Source organism: Atractosteus spatula, chromosome 8, assembly GCF_055471065.1.
Source record: "Atractosteus spatula isolate fAtrSpa1 chromosome 8, fAtrSpa1.hap1, whole genome shotgun sequence".
Lineage (NCBI taxonomy): Eukaryota > Metazoa > Chordata > Actinopteri > Semionotiformes > Lepisosteidae > Atractosteus > Atractosteus spatula.
Window position 1 is genome coordinate 50,650,208 of NC_142713.1, and position 23,872 is coordinate 50,674,079.

The following is a 23,872-nucleotide window of genomic DNA, read 5'->3' on the forward strand; positions in this document are numbered from 1 at the left end:
CCGCGTCAGTTAGACAGTAAAAAGAAGATCTTAAGGGCAAGACCGGCCAAACAGAAATGGCCGAATCAGAATAGTTTCCATTGCTACCACTTGTAGGGACGAGAAGGTTAAAGGCTAACTGATGGTCCAGTGATGATCCAGGGGTTTATGTCACAAATTCCTTATGCTTGGCTACCATCTTATGAGGAATCTGATCTGTCACACCATGTCACATGATCCCCTGGCATTTTAGAGGCCATTCTTTTCTAACTACTACTCCTGGTCCCTGTAAGGAAGGGAGTGGTAGCTTTGAAAGAAAACCACCTACTGTATTATGGAGAAAAAGATGGTCAAATTAAATACCCTTAGCCTCGTTGAATAACTGACAACCAGGAGAAGTAAGATTCTACATGAGGAAGAGGGATAGAGGAGTGGATAATAGACAAATTAGAAGGTGTAGAAGCACAGACACAAGGAAAAGGCCATCGGTCTATGTCCAGGTTCCTGTATGGGAGTAACTCCAGAGGGAGTTCTCAATAGCAACTGGTTGAGCTGCCTTACAGGCCTTTGGAACTGCTTGAGAAAATAGTTTAGGATGTCTTGAAGGGACCCCATAGAACCCTTCTGGGAACCTCTCTCTCTCATTGGTCTTTTTCTATGCAACACGCAACTCTTACAGCTCACCACACTTTCTCACTCATTTGGTCTTCTAACTCACTTGATGGCACCCAGCTCTTTCTTTCTCTCATTTTACACTACCCGGCATTAGAGAACTTATTTTCTTCAAAGATTCACTCTTTGCCTTTTAGCTCTCACTTTCTTCACTATCTCATTGTCATCACTAGGCATAGAGTTTAACTTACTCGGTGGTGCCCAGTTCTCTTTCTCTCATTCTCTTTATCCCCTGATGTCCCTGAGCATTGGGTTTGCTGTTTCTTCAGCTTTCTCTCTCCTGCGGCCTCCTACCTGTCTGCAGCTATTAAGACACAGTTGTCTAGACTGCACTCTGCTTTCTCTGCTGAGAAGATATGCTGCTACCTTGCTAAGCAGTTTACCACTCCTCCACGCGCCGACACCTCCCATCAGCCCTCGTCCAGAATGTTGTTCCTGTTCCTTGGCAGCATACTTTGCCGTTGTGCCTGACAAACAGGGTGCTCATGCAACCTGCCTTGTCCAGGACCTGTGATGCACCTCAGATCAGCATTCACTATGTATTCTTCAAACTGCTGCATAGCAGTTTGAACCATGTCCCACAGTTTTGTTGGCCAGCCCAACCTACTGTAGCTGTAGCAACAACCTGTGGCAGTGGTAGCCTTATTCCCTGGTCTTCCCAAATGAAGTTTAAATGTAGACTGGATCATTTTATTTTTTTATAACCTTGACTCAATAAACTCATTTTGTCAATTTTTAACTTAACTCTAATACAAATCACTGAAAGTCATGAAATCTCATAACTTGTGATCAGGATTTTGTTTTCACAAGGATATCACTCCAACAGTCAACAAACTTAAAATATACTGTAGATAACATTATAAACATCCCCAGATGTTACAATTTTATTGTGCATCAGTATACCTTACCAAACCCTAAACAGTAACCATATCTCTCTCTTCAGTCTCTGCTAGTCAAAAATGTCGGTTACAATTCTTTGTCACGGTTTGAAAAGTAAAGCAAATAACATACTCTTTGACTGTTATAAAACTGCCACTTTTAAAAAGTTCGTAAATACCATAACATTAACAAATGATGCTTTTTAGACCTTACATTTTGATTGCAGGTGCAAATTTAGAATTCAAAGCAGAACAAAACAAGTGTCTGAGTTTAAAGATATTCCTGAAAAGATTTGCAGATACCTGGAAAACAAGCATATAATTTGTCAGCCACAAATTATGGCATTGGGCAAGGCATTGATGAAGCAAAAGGTTCATTTTGTGCATTTGAACTTTGTTTTTTACTGATCTTAAGTATAACATGATTAAAGTTTTTTCTGAATATGATTCATTTATTGTCTTGGTACTAGCACATAAAATATTTTAATGGACATCATAGTCTTACAATGCCCCACATTCCGTGCTATTATGTATTAAGTGTGGTTTCTCAAATATACCTGAAGTGGGCTTATTGAGTTTATTCATATATTAGATCGTTTTAACTTTTTGATTCTAAATAATCTTTAATATTTCTGAACAGGGCAAGGGAAACTCAAGAAGAAATAAAAGAGACAAATCAACTATGGTAAATCGTGTTTTTAAAATGGAATGCAATTTTATGCTTTTAGTGGTTTCTGTTAATAAAACAAATTATAAATGTTACTTTTAAAATGTTAAAGCATGAACTAAATATGATTTAACAGAATTAATGTTTATTTAGATTTAACTAGACTAAAATATTTCAATGGTTTGGTTTGGCCATAGACAAAAAAGGTTTGTTTTACATATATGTGTTGTATATATGTATATTTGTTTAATTTGTTTAGTTTACATATACAGTATTTAGCTTGTAATGTACAGTGATTGCATTATGATCTGAAAACACTAAATAGTATATTTTCATGCAAAATGGAAATCAAATATTCATAAAACATCATTAAAAATTAATGTTAACTATTCCTAAATATAACTGTATTCATTCTAATTTAAAAAATCATAATGTTGTAATAATCCTAAACTCTTTCCACTGTAAACTCTTATTTTATATTAAATACTTACTGTATAATTTTCTAATTAGATAATAAACATTATGCAAAATATATTCCATAAATATACAAAAATTTAAATAAATTGATAACAACAACCTTTTGATAGTCAAAAAACCAGCTCACAATTTGCAAGACCCAATTGCAGCTTTTCATCCTTGAAATATTAGTTACAAGTATGTTGCTATTTTCTCATCTAAACTGTAAAATACAAAAAATAAAATGTCTAAAATGCTTGTTTTACTTTACAGTTCTGTTACAGTTTCTATTCGTTATTCGAGTTTACAGTTTGATATTAATTCACGACTAATTATCATTTAATTTAAATTCATTCAATTCTTTAAGGAGGAGGATGTGTTGCATGAGGATATGGAACTTAAGAAATCTCAGGTAAGTAACTACTGTATCTGAAATACAGTAAGTCTGCTGCACAATTCTAAAAACCTGAAGATGAAATAAAGGATTTTATATAATCTTGTAAGAAGTTGCATATTAATACCTGTATTATTAATCTCATTGCTATTTTTAAAGGTAAAACAGTGAGGATTTGTATATAGAAAGTGAGGAATCTTTTGTATCTACAAATTTGCTAAAATTCTATCTACAAATTGTGTTGTGTCTACAATTTGCTAATTATAACGTCACCACTGACAGGCAATATTGGTGGCCATAGTAATAGTTTTTAAGAGCTTTTTTAAGAATCGTTTTTATGTTATCACTTTAAATGGTTACATAATGTTTTGGAAAGCACATTGACTCTGTCTTTGTAAACTACCTGTAGATATTGTTTCAGGTGGGTAGCTGCGTCAGCATGCGTAGGCTGCAAAGGAACAAGTAATAGGTTTATTCCATGCTGAAAAAAAGAAGAAAGAGAACACAACGTTTCGGCCGTGGAGCTGAAGAAGGCTCCACGGCCGAAACGTTGTGTTCTCTTTCTTCTTTTTTTCAGCATGGAATAAACCTATTACTTGTTCCTTTGCTACCTGTAGATATTGATACTCAGCCTTTTAAGAATGCCCTCTTCTTGAATCCCAAGAGTTTATGACTTCAAACTCATTCATGGAGGAAATTATATCAGCTGGTCTAACAGGAAAAAGCGGGTAAAGTCAGTTCTGGACTATGGCATTTTAATTATTTTTTTATCTCTTTAGGAGAACATCAGAATAGAGACCCCTCTGCACTCACAAGAGGATCAGGTCTGAAAATAATCTTTTTCTAAACTTTTACACTGTAATTGTCAGCTAGCAGGGATGTGCAGATGTTCATTTTTGCTTTTCAAATATTTTTTTAAATAAATGCATTCTGTTACAAACCCTTGTTAATGAAGGCACAATTGTCATTGTCAGTCACACAAAGCCAATCAGGTTAAAAGATTTAAGTTTTTGTGTATATTTCAACATGTGAATTACTATACAGAGAACAGAATTATAAGAAGCCTGTCTGTTCTAAAGATTATATTAATTTTGGAGAAAAATGTAAAGCATCACGAGCAAAAACCAGAATAAATTCTGAAGAGATCTGCATATCCCTGCATATTGAAGTTTGAAGGCATCTGTCAATGCTGATGTGCTTTCTAAACTAACTTCAGATTGATTCCTTATTGCACTGCATGCTCGGTAATTCCAATGAAAAGCCATGCTATTTATAAGGAATTGTTTATGTGAAGCTGCTAATCTTTGCATGGATGGCTTGAAAAGATGCCTTGTTGACTTTTAAGCCTATAGTTGGGTTTTTTGTTTCAATCCCAAAGTATACTCTTTTGTATTGTGTATAATTTTAATTCAAATTAACGTTTGTTGAATTTAATACATGCCAACAGTTCTGTCTACAGCTGTTCTACGGTCATGTACAATGCACCCCAAGATTTTCTTTTACAGCGAATTGTCAAAGTCTAGTTTTGAAAAAGTCCTTCTACTTCTAGATTTGGTTGTTTCCCAAAACGAAATTCAACTGAGAGACTTGTTTGGAGTCTAAAAAAAGTTTGACAGTATTCTTCACTATAGTATGTCCTCAGATATGGGACTTTAAACAGAAATTTAAGACAAAGGTCAGATCCTAATCTTGCTTACTTCTGCTTTCCTATGTATTTTTGTTTCATCTTTTTTCCTTCCCCAGTCCTCCTTTCTGTTGTCCCCATAGGAGCCCCATGGTCACTGATGCTCACTCTGCCCAAGGATGTGAACACACAGTGTCAGTTTAAATTGGGTCTGGGTCTCCTTGGGGAACCCTCAATTCCCCTGTTTCCCTTGCCCATCTCACAGCCCATCACAACACATACAGGGCCCTGCCCCCCTCATACTGGTGTCCAAACAGTACAGTGTCAGCCCTCAACCCATCCCCCACCACCTTCCAAAGCTTACACTTACAGCCCTGGTCATCCACGCTCCCAGACTCAGGTTTTTTCTAGTACACCAGAACTCTGCTTGCCATCAGTGAACTCCTCCTGACCAACCCCCATGATTTCTGACAATCATTCTGCTCTGTGGGTGCAAGTACAGTATGTGGCATCCGTCTCCTTCTGGGTCAGTGCACTAATATAGAATGTGAACTAAGATATAAACTGAGCTACAGTATTGAACCCCATCCAAAACTGAAAATCAGAGAATGTCCACCTTAAAAAAACAATGTCAAGGTGTTCACATTCATTATCTCAAGCCCGATATCAGCCCTTAGGAGTCTTTTTATTCCTGCTACTATCTGTGTTCATTCAAACCAGCTATCTTATCCATGGTTAATCAGCTAGTTCATACAGTGTTCTCACTAAAGCTAGCTTCAGCACTGATGACTTTTCCAGACACTCTTCTAAGATTGGCACAGCATCTTTCATAGTCCATTGTGAAATGCCAATCTCCACCATAAAAACTCTAGCTCACATATCTGTATATCCAAACTGATCCAGCCTTGGAGCTTTTGGGGCTCAATTAGGGGTTTGGGCAGCCTCATCCTTGTGTGATGCAGCCGTTCCCTCAGCTAGGCAAGTTAACCCAAACAATCTCTAATACTTTTCATGTCTATATTGCATTTATTAGGATCTGACCAATTCACTGACTTAGTTTGTAGAGAAAGGGTTATTACACTGGTGAGATAAAGAAACATTTTTTTTTCACTTTCTTGGAAAGAAAATCGGCCCATTCCTGACTCAAACCAAAGAGAAAAACTAGTTTTTTGCTTACTTTAAATAACCTAATTCTTTCCACGTTTATTGCACAAAAGATTACTTTACCTGTGTCAGAATGAATGTGTAGAGGTTCATACCTTTTGAGCATATTTTTCACATTTCTGTACATGTAAAACAATGGAAGTATATACAGTAACATACAGTAATATGATTTTTTTTCAGTTTACACAATGCAATCCAAGAGAATCTGTGTAAGGCCACACCCTCAGGAGGCCTGTATAGCAAGACAGAAGCTACAATATATATTCCATATACTGTATATACCTTCTAGACTGTTTATAGACTGTATATACAGGTACAGTATACTTAATATACTGTCTAGAAGGCATTTTTGCATTTCTAGAGCATAATCTCATATATAAAAAAATATTTTAGAAATTTTAGAAAATGAAATTTTTAATGCAGTGCAATACTTGAAATGAATGTTATTATTTATATTTTAAAGAATGTATTTCTGTGTTTAAAGCTAAATATACTAATCAATATTAAATGCTTCAGAGCTTGTGCTTTTGCTAACCCTTTGTATATTTCACCAGTGCAGATGGGGCCATAATTTAATTGAAAGTACTAATGTGAGTTGTTTATCTAGAGCTTTTATAGAAAATTAACATAGAATGTTAAATAACTTATAAACTTTCAAGTGATGGAATTTAAAACATCACACACTGTGTCAAATTATTTTTCACCAAAAAGCAGATTTTGCCAAGCAGCAATTTACTCCAAAATCTGTTATTTGCTTTTCAATGACTCATTTTGTTGTGGTGGTCAAATATAGTAAACATTTTAACTTATAAGTTTAATATATAAAACATTTAAGATTATATCAATAGTTTTATACAAATGTGGAGCATTTTTTCATGTTCAGGTGATAATTATTGTACAGGTTATTCTACAAATTATAATTTATAGCTTTGGCATTGATACACTAATAACTGAAATTAAAGTAATATTTTCAGAAAAAGTTATAAAAAATAATAAGAACAATGGTGGAAATTTTAGTCTTCAACCATAACTAAACCATAACAATAAATATCTTCAAGATTTTTCCACAATTATGATCAAATAGGTACATAATTATCATAGAAATATTTATGGATTGACTATTATGTCTTGCTGAATAACATAAAAATGTCATACTGTAATCTTAATAGCATTGCACAAAGTGAAGTAATATATGCCATAATATGTCCAGTAAATAAAAGGGTCACATTTACTCACACCCCTGTAGTTAGTATTTTGTAAATACTTCTCTGGCAGATATTACACTGACAAGACAACTCCTGTAGTTTGAGTTCAAGCCAGATAAAGGTCTGAAGATTTAGATGGACATTTGAGAACAGTTATTTTGTGTACAGTTAACAATTTTGTTATGAATTTGGATGGCCTGTCCATTTTTAGCTAAGTTTGAGATTCATGGCAGAAGGAGCCAGGTGTTTGATCAAAATGTCCTCCTACAGGCTGGAGTTAATGATTTCCCCTATATACAGTAAATAGGGGCTCCAGGACTTGCAGATACAAAACAACCCCAAATAATAATAGACCCCCATGTCTCAGTGGGCACACAGTGTTTTCTCAACATCAGTTGTAACTTTTTATGTCAAACATAATTCTGATTAATTTAGTTTTCCATTTTATCTGACTGTAATACACAGTTCCAGTTGTCAATTTAGTATGGCAAATATATGTAGTGAAAGAGGTAGTATGGCAAATTTGATTTTCCTCTCTGTGGTTTGCTATCAGAAGAGGCTTCTTTCTTGTAACCTGGTCATGAAGGCCGCAGGCAGGGTAGTTTTTTTCACATTGCTTAATCGTGAGTGTGCAGATTTATGTTGGTGTGCTCCCTTTACAGATTTGCAGTTACCACCCAAATTCCAACCAGCCTTAAATTTCTTAATAAAGGACATTACAGTGGAAAGTGGTGGATTCAGATTTTTGTAGATTTTTTTATAGCCATCCACAAACTTGCTTGCAGTCTTCAAAGAGCTCTCTAATTTTAACCATGATGACAAATTCTACTAGTGAATTCTTTCATGTGCTACTTCCATTGATGCTCTGGGGAAACAGGAAACTTTTGGAGGTCTTTATAAAACATTGTCACGCAAAATTATTCAGACTTATGTTAAGTGCAGAAGTATTCAGGCCCTGGAACTCAATATTTGGTGGAAGCTGCACCTTTAGCAGTAATTACAGTCACAAGTCTTTATGGATAACCCTCAAATTGGGTTTGTGCCTTTCATGGCCATTCTTCTTGGCAGATTTGTTCAAGCTCTCTAATGTTTGGGGAGCAGTTTCCAAGTATTTCCTTAGGTTCTCAGTTTTACTCATGTCAGGATGATGTTGACTGGGAGTTCTTAATTTAGAGTAGGATGTAATTGTCACGCCCTCTGTAGCCAGAGGGCGCTCCTTCTCTGTCCTGTCCCTAGTTTCTGGTCTGCTGTCCTTCTGGTCTCTCTCTTTCCCTTGGGCTATATACAGTATTTCCGGGTCTTGCACTCTGCCAGGGCTCAGCATTGACGTTCGGATGTCCTGAGACCCGCCTAGCACCAGGTCGCCCCACGTCCGCTACCTGAGGGCATAGGTTTCTATTCGGCATTCCTGAACTCTTTGCACTACGAGCCCGGGCCTTTTTCCCGTCTCGCCGCTACGCATATGGGTCTTTTTCCGCTCTCCTGCTGCCCTCGGGTAGTCCCTTTGGACGTCTGTGACAGTAATGCTATGCAGGTACACCAGAAAGTTACAATTTTGTCTTGACCACAAAACCTTCTGACACATGTTTGTGGTATCACATGCTTTGTTGAAAACTGTATATGGAATTTGAGATGGGTTTCCTATACTGCCTTACAGGCTAGCTTTGAGAAGTGACTAAGATATTTGCTGGCTCCTGGAAAGTTTCTCTCCTCTCAGCCGTTGATCTCTGCATCTCACAGGGGTATCCCGCACCAGTCTCTAGTGATCTAGACAGTGTGTCTGGGTGGTACGAATATATTTAAATTCTTGGTTAGACTGTGCTTACAGTGATATTTAGAGACTTCAGTATTTTTTACTGCTTACCTGTGCTTTTCAATGACTTCATGCCTGACGTTCTTTGAAAACACTGTCTTCATGTTTGTCTTCACTTGAAATTTGGTACCTCACCAAGGAAACTCAAGGAGAACAAAGCTTTTATTCTGAAATCACGAGTACAGAGACAAACACTAAATTTCAAATGATCCACAATTCTTGCACACAGAAAGAGGCCACTCAATTAATTTTGTCTTCTAATTTTGTGCACCTAGTTAATTTTGGTTTGTCACAGAAAAGTTTAAATAAATAAATAAGCTTGAATTATGAACTAATGACTTTTTGACTTTTCTTTAATATCAATTATCTATTTGCTTCTTTTCTTTTTTGCTTTCAATGTAGGGGTTACAGTTGTAATGTGAACAAGGGTCTGAATGTTTACAATGCTCCTTATTTCTGGAGGCTTCTATTGCATTTACAAAAAACATTTTTTGTAGATTTGTTTGTTGCATTTTGTTTAAAGCAATACCCAGAGGTGTAAATAAATGTGGCCTATGTGTTTACTGGAATTTAACTAATTATTACTTTATTTTGTGCAATATTACTGTATTATGATAACAGTGTAACATTTTTTTTAGAATTTTTTTAAGGAAGAAACATTATCCAATCCATAACTTATTCTTCTATATGATGTTTTCATAGTTTGTAAAGTTAAGAATAAATCTGAAGGGCACTGCAAGTAGCTTAGGACATATTTTTTCTAATTGTTTACTACTTCAAGTGTAGCAGGTGTAAAATTTGGCTTTCTAGGCAAACACAATGTAGCTACTATGTTATACACAACAAGTTTAATAAAACTAAAGAATAATCTGAAGACAGCTCATGTTGAATGTTGATCATATCAATGTCAACAAAAAAGAAAAAATATTTACTTATAAATAAAATACTTTAAATTTGAAATGGTACTGTTCAAATTCCATTTGTGAAACAGAGAGCAAGAAATGTTACAGCACTAGTAAATTTGTTTGCCTAAATTGTTCCTTTTAATAAATACAGCATACTATAATTTGCCTCATATTATATAAAAGCACACTCAAGCTGATCTTACTGTCACTTGACTTTTTAAAGTTTCTTTAAGATGGCATAAGAGTAGTATAAAGGCAAACAGGACTGCAAAATGCAAATTGACAGCTCAAAAACATGTAGAGACTAAATTAAATTCCTACCTAAAACGGATTTATTCAGAATTTACATATTCCTCAAACTGAGCAATACAAACTCTCTAACAAAGTTAAATTGACAAATAACTAACTTAACTTTGTTTCACATTAGAAACAGCTGATGGCATGAAAACACTATTTGCAAATCTGGCCATCATTCCAAAGAATATTTTTGTTATTGTTATTAGGATAATTATTAAAAAATAAATCTGAAAATAACAATTATTGAGTCATTTTCTCCCCCATGTAATTCAGGTCCTTAATTAGTGTCATGAAGTTGTAAGATTAACATTAAATTGTAATATACTTTATGCTATCTTATTCAACTGACCATTAGTACATTTTCTGCAATCACTGTATGGCTGTAATTTGCTACAGCATTCGCCTACCTTTGCCATGAGAGATATAAATATGGGAATGCGCATGCATACGTTTCAACTTTGGCTTCGCGCTTTAACAAATTATTGTGCATGTACTGCACGCAACAGTGCTTTAAATTCAACATACTGTAAATGCCATATAAATCATTTCTGACCTTCTGATGATAAACCCATTTTTTCCTAAACAGATTTAACTAAACACATTTTCTTTCTAACTTACACAGGGGCTCTTTTAAAGCAGTCAGAATGAAAATGTAGGATAAGTCAAGCTATAACTTCCCAAAGAACTGCGAACATAAGCTGTGAAGTTGTTAAAGCGTGTGGGATGGAGGAGCCCACCAGATCTCTGACCTTAGGAACTTGCCCAGTATAACAATGGAGAGCTGTCCTTCATCGCAGTTATCCTGTCAGACACCAAGCTTGTTTCTGTTTGCCATGAAATGGACCATTTGGAGGCTTATCAAAGCCTCTACAATAAAATAGGAAAGACAAATGGTGATTAAAACACCATTCCACAGTCATTAGCAATGTGTCAAAAAACCCTTGAATGAGTGAGCAATAAACCATTTATAAAAGTTTCCAAACTGAATAATAACAATGTTATTAATGTTATTAAGCAACGTTAAATATTAAACCGTTGAATAAAACATTACAGATATTTACCACGGAAATTCTAGACAAGACCTTGGAAAACACCATCTGGAACAAAATGGAATGGAAAACAAAATAACTTCCATGCTTTAAAATGAAGGAAACTCCTTTCAGGGTGGTTCTTATTCATTTATTCTTGGGGTTTTAAGTTTGGCATTTTCTTTGAACCATACAGACAATTATTAGACCATGATTTAAAATGGTGGTGTTTGAAAGCCTAAATAGTAGTTTTTGGACTACTATTAACTTATTAGGCTGATAATATCTGAGCACCATATTCTAATTCTTTCACAAATTATAAAGAAATAATTAATTTTAGTTGCATTTTGATAATCCAGTCATATTATAGAAGAAGAATTGATTTATTCCCTGCATCTGATCAATCTTTGATTGCACTTTCTTATTTGTCGATGGGTCATGCTACTCAAAAGGATTTTCTTGTTTTAATTTAAGAAAAACAAATTACGGAAAAAAGCTGTTTTGATTCTCCAAAAAAGTTGTCAAAATAGTTGCAGAGATTTATTTTTGCTTGGTGTTTTAGTGAAGGTGTCCCAACTACAAGGGACAGACTAAGTTTAAAATGTATTTAAGACTGAATTCTATTTAAGTTTTGCTTGATGGGGGTACGTCAAGACCTCTAAGCTAAAGTGTGATTCAGATTTAATTTCACTGCAAAATTACACACAAGTGTTGTTAAATATTCTAAAGTACCAAAATGATCAAATGAAAAATGATTAATGGCGTACAGTACAATCTAAAATAATGACTTCAATCAAAATATGAGTAAAAAGTATGCTCTGATATTTTGTTTTTCTTTCCTTATTTAAAATATTGATTTTTCAGCAGTTCCTATTTTAAGATGAATTCTTTCCACTTTTGTATTATGGCAGTATATGGTATATATACTGTATGTCAGTTCTGTACATTTCTTTATTTATTACAATCTCATACAAATATTGTGTTTCATTCACCTTTTGTGATGAAATTGTTTTTATAAAACTAAAATGTTACTTAACTCTACATTTTAATTATATTAACACTTTATTACCTGTTTTCACTGGTGAAATATCATAAAGTACTTGTTTGTAATTAACCCCTATTTGCATGGAATTTGAGTAAATATATTTCTATTTCTTTCTTAAACAAGTCTGGGTGTTTTTATTCATTCTTACCTTGAACATGAAGGCTAATCATTTTATTTTACCCCATTTATTGTAAAAGATATTTAAAATGATCTAAATCAATTTGTCTTTTAATATCACAAAAATGAATATAATTAAATTAAAACGTACTGTATAACTAATATCTTATGAATGTTAGAATAAACAGCTTGTTAAGTGGCAAGTACCTTGTGGCTTGGTAGAATTTTCATACTGTATAGTCATATCAATAAAGTACATAATTTACAAAAATAAAAGTTTGTATAAGTTATTTTAATTCCTTTAGCATTTTAAAAGTTTAATTTAACTAAACTTCTTTTAATTCAAACAAGTACAATAAATACATTTGATGTACAGTAAATTAAAAATAAGATTTAAGCTGCTCTAGAATGATTTCCGGTGACTTAAAAATCTCAGTAACTGTTCTCAGAGGAAGCAACGTGTTGGCCTAATTAACTGGAGAAAAGAATCAGATTGAGGTGGAACACCCCATTTCAGCAAAAACATGGACTCACAGGGCAGCTGCTGCACAAATAAACAGCCAATGCACACATACTAAATAAAAAAAGGAACAAAAAAGGTAATGTAATAAAGTCATTTATAGCAAATACACCCCATCCACAGTGCCCCGGACCCTTTTAGTATTCGTTGTACATGGTCAAATAATTTACCCTTTAAAAACGAAGTTGGCTGCTCTGTCACTTGTACGCTAACAGTACCACTTCTTCATTATCCGTTTAGATAGTGCTTAATTCTGTTAGTCTCTGCTGATTTCGGCATGATAAAGGTTTCTGTGTTTTCTAAAGCCCTCTCGTGGCAGCTATAATTGTAAACATTTAGAATCTTTATTTTTGATTTGCTGATTGTTTCTCAAATCCTTCAGCAACAACCTCAGTACTGCGTATGAAGAATGAGATCCTGCAGGTTCTCTCCTCCCTACCCCAGTCATTTATGCTCTGTGAATACGTGAACCAAAGCTTCCACGCACACAGAAGTTCTTGTTCTCCTCCCTGAGGAATACCCAGATAACAAAGAAAAGTGAAACACCTCCTGGAAGTTTCTGCTGTCAAAGAGAGACACTGCCCCATGTACTGTACAGTGCCAGAATAGCTACAGTATGTTAATTTGGCAAATTTAGTTTGGGGTTGGAGGGCATTTCTATAGATTAGAAAAATGAAAAAAAAAATGACATTATAATTTAGATGAGAAAAATACAAATCCAGACAGCAATAAATGTATTTAAGCATAGAGCTCCATTCAACTACAGTAAATTTACAAGGCTATTAGGAAAATGACATTTTTTGTATCAGATGCACGGACATTTATCAGTTTTTGTTTTTCTATACAATGTACAGTACGTCAATTTTCTACTGCATGGTACTTGATCAAGACATAATCTTACTGTGTCAAAAAGTTTTTTTTCAATTTTGAAGATTCATTTAATTTTTTCAAAAAGATACTTATGGGAACCACATACTGTAGATGAAGCTGGTTGAATTCGCTATCATGGGTGCCTGATGTTTTACAGATTTTACTGACATTTTATTAATACCATACCATCAGGCTGTCGTCATTCATAACTAGATACATTTGTACCTGCCCATTGATTGGCTTGTTATGCATAGCAACTACCATATCATGCTGTACAACTTAGCTGAACTCACTGATGTTCATCAGGGTGGTCTACGGAAAACCCAAATTAATAACTAAAGAGGATATTTACTGCTTGCAAGTCCACTTGATGAGTTGTTCCACTTTACCGATGGCATAAAAGTGTTCTCTTGATGAATGGGTCCCATTGGCTCCTTTCTGCTTTTTGCCTTCTTCATTTTCACCAGGCTTCATATTCAGCTGGTGGAACAACCTCATAATCAGTGCCTCATCAAATCTGTATCTAATGAAGTGATTGATTTACTGTAGTGCTTATACAACAAAGTCTCTTGAGCATCAAGGTCAGTCATGAATAATCAATTAATGGAATGACACCACAACACATTTGATTTAAAACTGAAATACATAAAAGTTAGAGCCTAGGTTGTCACTAGCTGACTATGACCAGGATTCCCAAAGTGATGGTCCAAAACGGCAAGCACTGCCAGGTTTAGGGCTGAGATTAGCTCGAAAGCCTCCTACATTGTCTCTCTTGTCTCCTACATTTCCCTTGGAACCTACAGGTTTGTGGTGATCTGATTGAGGGACATGCTACTCCCCCTATCAGTGCTAAGCTTCCTCTAAGACACTCTGGAGTTACCAAGATGTCAGATGACGAATGGACACATGGTTTAATGAGCGAAGAGGTTGTAGGAATTTGCCTCTTGCCTGTTTAATTAAAAAAAAACTTAAAATATCACTCTGCTTCACTTGAATTTTACCAAATCAAAAACAAATAGAAGTTCACATATATTAGATATGTTTTCCTCATTGAACAATACCAAGTAAAAATACAGATTGAATTTTAAGGTTGTGCGTTCTAAAACGCCAACACATAGATATTTAGTGAATGTAAAGGTTTATTCCATGCTGAAAGGAAAAGAAAAGAGACACGATGTTTCGGTTGTGGAGCCCTTTTCAGGCGTGCACAGGTGTTCAGGTGATTACACCTGAAGAAGGCTCCACAGCCAAAACATTGTCTGTTTTCTTTTCACCATGGAATAAACCTTTACCTGTTCCTTTACAGCCTACACATGCTGCACAGCTACCTATATCTACTTGAACCTATTTAATGATTGTGTCTGCTGAGTCATGGCCTGCAAAGGCTGTTTCAGACAAAACAGGTCATGCAGTAAATTCATACCTGTAGGTTCTCATTATAATTTACAAAGATATTACTAGGAATATTTCACTTGACACTCACAAAAGGAAACGCACCAGACAAGTGAACAAAAGCATGCTTAAGAGTGAAGGTTATTCACTGCTTTAAAATAATCATTCTCTGACATCCACCCAGTTAGCCATTCTGTTAAGCAGATCATATTAGGTAGATGTGTATCAGCTTAGCTTCAATAGTATGTTCTGGGATTATATTGTTACAGATGGATCATAACGAAAGAGAATAACAGGGAAATTGCAAAAATTATTTAATTTTTCTGACTGACTAATATGAATCCAAAAAAATATAATGTGAATATGTGGTCTGTAGAATTTTATGTAAAGACTTTCAGGAGATGTGTTCCTCTAGTGTTGCCTGATATATTAACTGGGCATTACAAGAGCAAATGATAGCAAAGGATGTTTTAAAATGACATTCTGTGCTTTTAGCCCCAGTTATCAAAGGTTTTGAAATCTTTAGGAATAGGCATCATAATAGAAGACTTCAAGAACACTGGAAGATCCACAAAACAGCAGCTCACTGATATTCAACAGTCATTTTTCTTTTCAAACTGGCATTAAAAATGTTTCTGTTTAAAAGCTCACCCTTGCCGATTCTGCCTAATATAAATGGACCAATCAATGCATTTGATGCTGTGATGTACTAAAATAAAAAGGTTTGCTTCACTTTCCTCCATAGATATTCAATGAAGAACACGGCTCTGCTTTTGTGAGTATCCACTGTGTCTAATTTTTTCCATACTGTAGGAGAGCTAATGAGAGACATTGTGAGTTAACTGAAATGAGGCACTGCACATACCATGCTTTTTATTATTATTATTATTATTATTATTATTATTATTGAGCTTTTTAGCTGTGAAGGCATGATCTAAATTACCTTTAACTTCTTTCAAAAGGAATCTGAAAATATGGCTGACATAGAGGAGGCAGAGGGACTGATTAGGGTGAAAAGAGGAGACACGTGGGAGAAGGCTCTGGTGAGTGAAGCAGAGCCTTGGCTTATGTAATTAACATAATGTACAAAGTAATTCTGAAAGAAAATCCTGCAAGGGTGAACAAACCAGATAAGATAAAATGTTCTAAAAAACTTTTAGAAAGTGCTTTGAAAGATGTCATTCATGCGTCCATCCAATTTTTTGATAGCTTTATCCAATTCGGGGTCACAGGGGAGCTGGAGAATATCCCCACAAGCAAAAGGGGCAAAGGGGGTTACACTCTGGATGGGACGCCAGTCCACTGCAGGGCAGACCACAGACACGCACACACTCGCACCAGAGCCAGTTTCCGAGCTAATTAACCTACCAGCATGTCCTTGGACTGCAGGAGGAAACTGGAACGCCTACAGGCTGGGTGGGTTTTGGTGTAAACTCATGCAAACACAATGAACACATGAACTCCATGCAGATAGCACTCCAGGAATTAAACCCAGGGCCCCAGCTTTGTGAGGCAGCAATGCTAACCACTGCACCACTGTGCTGCCCCTGGTCAGGCGTTCTTCTTCAAATTATTTCTTTACAAATGATAAGCAATATCGAGATAGTTTAAACTTCTACTCAGTCTTACCTAGTGATCTATTATATAAAGTCTCACAGTCTTTATGTAATGATAGGTTAAATTATTTTAAGATCTAAGTTTAGATCAAAGACTTCATCTAGAGTCTCAAGTCTTATTAAATGATATATTTCTAGGCAAAATTCTAAAGGAGAATTTTTTTTCATCATCCCCATGTGATCTGCATTGAATAACTATGGTCATTGTAAACATAATTTCCTTTATTAAATATTTATTAAATAAATACTTTTTAAATGAATGTGTCTTTATACATTATGGCTTATGTACTGCATGCATAAGTTAATGTTTAGTGAAACATTTTTCCTGAAACAGGTACAGTATGTCTATTATATTTAAATTACAATTACTTTAAAAGCGCAGCACTGTTTATTAAAGTATATGATGAAGATTCTTATTAATTTTCCTTTAGGCATACTTACCAGGAACCTCAGGAGGAAGACGCTACCACAGCGGACAAAAAGTAAAGACAACAATTTTTCTGGCATAGAAGTTAGATTTTTTTACCTGGCATATAGGTCCATTCAGCCTGCTTTCCAAATGTGTTCCGGGGGTTAATCCTTCTGGGGGTAACAGGCCGGCCGGAGCGTGATGCTGACCACATCACCTCCACCTCCACTGTCGGATGGTTGAGAAAATTGTGGCCCTTGCCCCCCATTCCCCCATGGGCTGAAAAGGGGAGCTAACCTACCTAGCTTTCAATCGAAACAGGGTGGGAGGACACACAATTAGGAGATGGCAAGAATGTCTGTATCATATAGAGTAGATATCAGACATTAAAAACAGACTGCCAGTTCCAGAAAGCAAATAAAGCAAAGATGAGGCAGAGGATGGATATGATGTTATTGAATGTCATGTTGAAACATTAATGAGAGCTGAGGAGCAAGAATGAGAGTATGAATACAGAGATAGGAGGCACAGCAGGACTCTTCTTTCTGACAGGAGATGTACTGTCACAGGAGTATCAAACAAACAAGAGATGCACCGCTGCTGACCTAATAAAAGTTTTTTTATTTATTAGATACTGTAGCTACATTACAAGAACATTGTAGAAAATAAAATGTTTTCATCTCTTAGTTTGATGTAGTTTGATACATTATAATCATAATTTATTTAAATTACTGCCATTAATATTGGGACTGTTATGAATGAATGTGCCATACTGTATATTTTGAAAGGTAGCTAATTCTGATCACGATTTGTTTGCCTTTTCTTTATTAATATGTATTAATTATTAATAAATAACAATACAGCAATTACACATTCTTTAATGACAGTTTTTAAATCTATATCCATTAGAGAATAATGAGAAACTTAAATGCAGGGAATGGAGTTCTAAATGATTTATTAATATGATATATTTTTCAAGGCACGCTCTGGAGCCAGAGGAAAAAATAGATTAAATGTAAGTTTTTTGGTTAAATTATAACCTTTTCAAAACAAACAGTATAATATTACCTATACAGTGTACTTTATCGAGCAAATAAAGTTTTTAAAGCTTTTCTGTGTTTTATAGAAAAAGAAACAGGAGAACAGAGATCTGGAGCAAACAGGACTTAACTGTGTGAAGGTAAGGATGTTAAGGTCTGGAAATCTCATTTTCTACTTTGTTTCTTTTTTCGGATGTATGTTTTAATGAATTGTATAGCAAATTTATTAAATAATGCCCATAGCATTAATATTAATTTAACGAGTGTGATTTGTTTGCAACCCTCTCTTTATAACACAGTGTAAAATTTCAAGATTCCTCCAGTATTGGATACTTTAGTGTAACTGATACAGACATTCTAATGGGGCTAGAGTGAAAGAGAGATTCAATAAATTGCTACCTTTATAAAACAGCCATCTTATCTTATCTTATATCTTGTTACTGGACATCTTCAAGCAAGCCAGAAGGACAGTTGATTCCATTAAAGACTATAGAATGATATATTTAGATTAGAACTGTTATATGATTAAATTATTTGATTGTGTGTTTTGTGAGCATTCAAAAGTTGATTGCAACTTAATGCTGCCACCACCATGTTTGACACTGGGGATGTTAATGACTGAGTGATGCACTGTGTTAGGTTTGTGCTAGATGTGACACTTTGCTTTTCGACCACAAATGTCCAATTTCGTTTTACCTGACCAGAAATCTTTTGGCCATAGTTTTGCATTATCATCTGTAGGTGCTTTGTTGCAAATCTCATGCAGGATCAGATGTTAATTTTCAGTTCCATCCAAGTCCTTTTTTGTTGAGTGACTGGGATATTTTCTCCCATCTCCCACCACTGAACTCTACACATTGCTCTTGGCCTCACAGCAACACGTCTAAACTATTGTCCTCCTTGTCTGGCTGCTCAGCTTGGAGAGGTAGCCTGATCTGAGTATCTGAGTGTCTTCCACTTCTTAATGACAAACTTCACCATGTTCAAAGATATATTAGGAACTTGTTAAATGTTCTTATACCCTCCTCCTAATGTGTACGCTTATACAACTTTGTTCCATAGCTGTTTTGAAAATTCTTTATGGTTAAATCTTTGCCTGACATTCATTGCCTGACTGATATACTGTAATTCATCATATTTGTTGTTATTCTTTAAAGTCAATGATTATGACTCACAACATAAAAAGGTAACACTGCATTAATATGGTTTTTATTTTTATTTTTAAGGGTGATCCAGGTGAAAATGGAATCCCTGGAGAAAAGGTTGATAGAATTGTTTTATATCGAAATGTATTTTATATTTTTTAAGAAAAATATCTTGGCTGTATTTTTAACTGTTCTCCTTATTTTTGAAAGGAGACTGTTATATGGAATCAGGGTTGTAGAGATATGCACAATACAGATTTTTCTTCTTTAATCTGGTTACAAAAGTAAAGTAAAAAATAAGGGCCAGAATCACATTTTTGTGTACAATATAAGGAGATTCACAGAATGTTCATGATTTTAGAATAGACCCACAGTTATTCACTATTAGATAACATATGAGTCAGTGATGCCTTTTGCTTTTTGATGCAAACAAAACTTTTCTTGCTGTGTAACTTTCATAAAGCAATGTTATTTTATTGATATATTGATGGTTTCTTGGCATTAAATGTAACTAAATCTTTGCACTTTGCTTTTTTTAATCTTGCCTATGCATCAAGACAAACACATTTGTTTGTACTGTAAATGAAATCTGGTTTGCGTCACTGAGGATGAACAACTTCTGATTTTGAGTTCTTTCAGGATTTTTAAGATTTGTTATGTCAAAGTATGACTTGAGACGCATTTTCTGAATCCTGCATACATCTGCCTTTGAAGTCTTAGTTTCTATTTTTATTGCACCATAAGTGACTGGTGATCTCAATCTGTAGATAAATAATTCCCTGTATTGTCACCAGCATACTGTAGCTTCAGAAATCCTCAAAGAGTTTCACTTGTTCGGCTACTCCCAGTTCTTGTGTGATTCTGCAATTATTAATATTCTGATATAGGAATATCACTTCGTCCAGTTAATATTTCCTTATTTATTCCATTTCAAGGGGAGCAAAGGAGAACCCGGAGAAAGTGGGCAAAAGGTAAGTATGTACACACCATACATTTCAGAAACTTTTAGATTATTTCATCTACAATCAAATCTCTTTTCTCCAAAACATCAAGACAAGTTCAAGTTCCTAAAGATGTTTCATAAAATGAGACTGAAAATGAAAATGAACTTGTCTGAAATGTAACTTTCAATAAATATTCTCCCTGGAAAAGGAAATAGCTTTAAGAAGCTGATTCCTGTCCTCCTATGCATGGCATAGTTGGTAAGACTAAATAGTAAAATGTCCACTGATTGTCTTTCTAGGGTGAACCAGGGATTGGATACAGAGGCCCAGTCGGTCAGGCTGGGCCTCCAGGACAAAAGGTACTCAATTTTAAATCTTAATTTTCATTTTTAGAAAACCCGTCAACCCTATATTTTCAATATAAATGATTCTGTCAATTGTTTAAAATTTAAAACTAAAGTATTTGGTATATACGGTACGATTCATGTTATTGACTAAGCCATATGGATATATAAAAATCTATTTACTGTTCAGTTGCTTAATTGGCAACTCTCAGGGCAGCACTGTGGTACAATGGATAGCATTGTTGGCTTGCAGCACTGGAGTGCTCGGTTCAGTTCCAGACTTTGGGTGCTGTCTGTCTGCGTGCGTGTGTGTGTCTGTCTGCCCTGCGATGGACTGGCATCCCTTCCCAGGGTGCATCCTGCCTCAGACCCATTGCTTGCTGGGATAGGCTCCAGCTCCCCTGTGTCCCTGTAAACATTTAGAAAAAGGACAGATGGGAGGTACTCTCAGTGTCTGCATAGCTCTTATGTTCTGAGCATGTAGCTTAAGACACTAGCATGTGATTATAAATGAATTACATGTTTTGTTTAAATATACATAGTTATGGACTTCTAAAGAGAACCTCCTAAAGAAGCCTCACATACTACCAGATAAACCATTCATCAAACACATTACAATAAAAACAATGTCCTCCATTTGCATTTTTTTATTTTATTTGCCTTTTCTGAAACATGTCACCCTTTAAATTTTGAAACTCGCGTTTTGATATGCAACCAAACTGTGGCACCTGAGGCAGATCAGATGAAAACATGTACAGTAACACTGTCATGTTACAGCAGGTCAGCACTTTTTCGAACAAAATGCTTCAACGTGAAAGCCGCGTGTTGCTCAAATTGGTCTAACTGTTGCTGTTTGCTGAAATAGGGTGAGCCTGGGGCGCCTGGTCCCCCAGGAGCTCAAGGTATCCAAGGTATCCGTGGTAACCCTGGAATTCCAGGAACGCAGGGCCTGAGAGGTCCCCCAGGCCTACCGGGGCCCCCAGGACCAGAGGCAAGTGAAACAAGAACCCCGGAGTCCAAATCTCCCCTTGGCCCTTATCAATCATGGCCTCCTAATAATCCCCATCTTTGAACTGGCTTCATCACTCTGCTCTCCTCCCCACTGAGAACTGGTCTGTGGGGAGCATTCTGGCGCGCTATGGCTGCCATAGCATCATCCAGGTGGATGCTGCACATTGGTGGTGGTTGAGTGGAGTGTCCAGAAAAAGCACTTACAGTATATAAGCGCTTATACTGCATAAGTGTAAGGAATTATTATTACTAAGAACAGTAACGTGGGACACAGCACTGGAAAAAGAAAGGCTTCAGAAAACTCAGCTGCCATTTAGTACTAAATCATAATAAATATAAAATTCTTAAACTTATTTGGCTATATTACACTTCAGTCAGGAGAGCATGTGGTAATACAGTGTTTTTATAGTTTTATCAAATATCACGATTTGTATATTGCTTCGTTGACTCGTGGAAACTCTTGCCAAATAAGCAACCCTTCAGTGCTTAGCTTTCTTGACCAGCAAAGGTTCCCAGGAAAAGGGTGGTGGCTAGGGAGCAAGGTGCTAATTGAAATATGCAAGGTAAATTGTCACAGGAGCTCTGAATATCTATCAGTCTATCATGAGGATATTTTTTTCTAGGTTCAGCTTAATCCCTCTAAACATTGGTTTATTTAGCTTTGATGTGTCATGACTGCATATTTATTTTTTAATTTAGTTTGGTATCTCTTAATCTAGTACATCCCTATCTCCATAACCATTTTCATTCCAATTAGGATTGTGGTTAATGTATCTGCACAGTTTGCATTAACCGTTTTGAATGTCCATTGAAAGTAGTTTGGTGTGTGTCTTTAATTTACACCAATCACTTAAACACCTAATGTTTATTAAATTAATTGTTATATTCTCTATTTGTGTTCTTATCGGCGGTCATTAACCACACAGCTTTGTAGTGATGAACGTGCACTTTATTAACACAGTGCTCTTTAACTCATTCAACACTAACTCAATAACTGCCTAACCAACTGCCTATAAATCTACTACTCTCTATATATATACTATTTATATATTCATGTACTGCATCATCAGTACGGCAACCCGTAAGGATCACACTTACATTAATGATTTTAAAAATGTTAAAACACAAACAGCCATAATTATTATTTCAAAATTCTATTGAATCTTCAATGTAATTACTATTTCTATAGTATATATTTTATTATATCAGAGGGAATATGAAGAAGTAAAAAAGGTAATGGCATGGTGTGTTTCAACTAATATAGTGGTCACATGGTAGTTAAGGTCCCCATTGAAATGTCTATAAACAAACCATTAACATGTTGTTAATGATGTTATAACCAGCAGTGAAAATTATTACATACCACTAAGGGATATGGCTTCGGCTCTGACCAGGGTCAGGATTAGGGTGTTGTCACTAACATCTAGTTAATCCAAAGTGGAGGCTGATTGTTATCACAGTTATATCAGTTTTTAAATAAAATGTAATTTATAAAATGTTTAAAAGCTCTACTTCGAAGTGTTACCAATGTATTAGTATGAAACATTCATAAATAAAGTATAAGTAATGCCCAAGTAAAGGAATTTAAACAGATAGTATGTTACTGGTGTAATTGTTATATCCATGTGTCAATCCTTGCAATAATAACAGGATACATGCACATTCTAAAGGTTCAAGTTCAACATCTTACGAGCTCTTATTGAATCTGATTGTATGCAACTCAGTTTACACATAATGCATTAAATTCAATTCAAAGACCAGTTTAATTATGGTTGCTTCTTCATACTCCTCTACCAGCTATAAAACTGTTTAAATTATTCATGTATTTATCTCCATACCTGGTAATTAGTGAAATTTCACATAAGTACAGATGTCATTATGTGACGACATCCTAAATTACTGTATGTAGAAATGAATTGCTGTTAATCAGGCCCAATCAGACGCAATTATATGTGACTAAACTCATTGGATAAAAAATGAATCACACATCATCACTGTAAAAACAAAGGCAAAGATTATAGTTCTGAATTCAATATACAGTATCTATTTTTTACGCCCTTACATGGGGTTCCCCATTCGAGCAATAATCTTATTTCTGCATTCCTACACTTTTAGAAGAGAGCCTGTTGATCACTGAGGGAAAGAAGAACGCAAATAAACTCCAAAAATCAAACCTAATGAATAATGCCAAATAAATATAGACCTGACAAAAAATAAATGCAATGCTTTCAAAAGATTCCATGTTGTGAATAATGTTTGAGAATACTCTCATATGCATAGCAAAGGATTCCTAAGTGACAAATACTGTTGATTTTATCCTTGAAACTTGCTGAACTG

The 23,872-nt window shown here is 35.3% G+C and overlaps 1 protein-coding gene and 1 long non-coding RNA gene across 2 annotated transcripts in view; both read left to right on the top strand.

The window, feature by feature from the left end:
• col7a1l (collagen type VII alpha 1-like) overlaps positions 1–23,872 on the top strand; it is a 178,183-nt gene that overhangs the window by 114,440 nt on the left and 39,871 nt on the right. The window contains exons 76-84 of the mRNA XM_088922609.1: positions 2,170–2,214; positions 14,438–14,563; positions 15,989–16,069; positions 17,074–17,124; positions 18,178–18,231; positions 19,312–19,353; positions 20,172–20,207; positions 20,480–20,539; positions 21,390–21,515. Of these exons, the coding sequence (XP_088778735.1) occupies positions 2,170–2,214; positions 14,438–14,563; positions 15,989–16,069; positions 17,074–17,124; positions 18,178–18,231; positions 19,312–19,353; positions 20,172–20,207; positions 20,480–20,539; positions 21,390–21,515 (621 nt within the window). The remainder of the gene's footprint in view (positions 1–2,169; positions 2,215–14,437; positions 14,564–15,988; positions 16,070–17,073; positions 17,125–18,177; positions 18,232–19,311; positions 19,354–20,171; positions 20,208–20,479; positions 20,540–21,389; positions 21,516–23,872) is intronic.
• Positions 3,022–10,872, top strand: LOC148829765 (uncharacterized). The gene is made up of 3 exons (XR_016091481.1): positions 3,022–3,064; positions 3,826–3,870; positions 10,677–10,872. It is a non-coding gene; the product is annotated as an uncharacterized LOC148829765 (long non-coding RNA).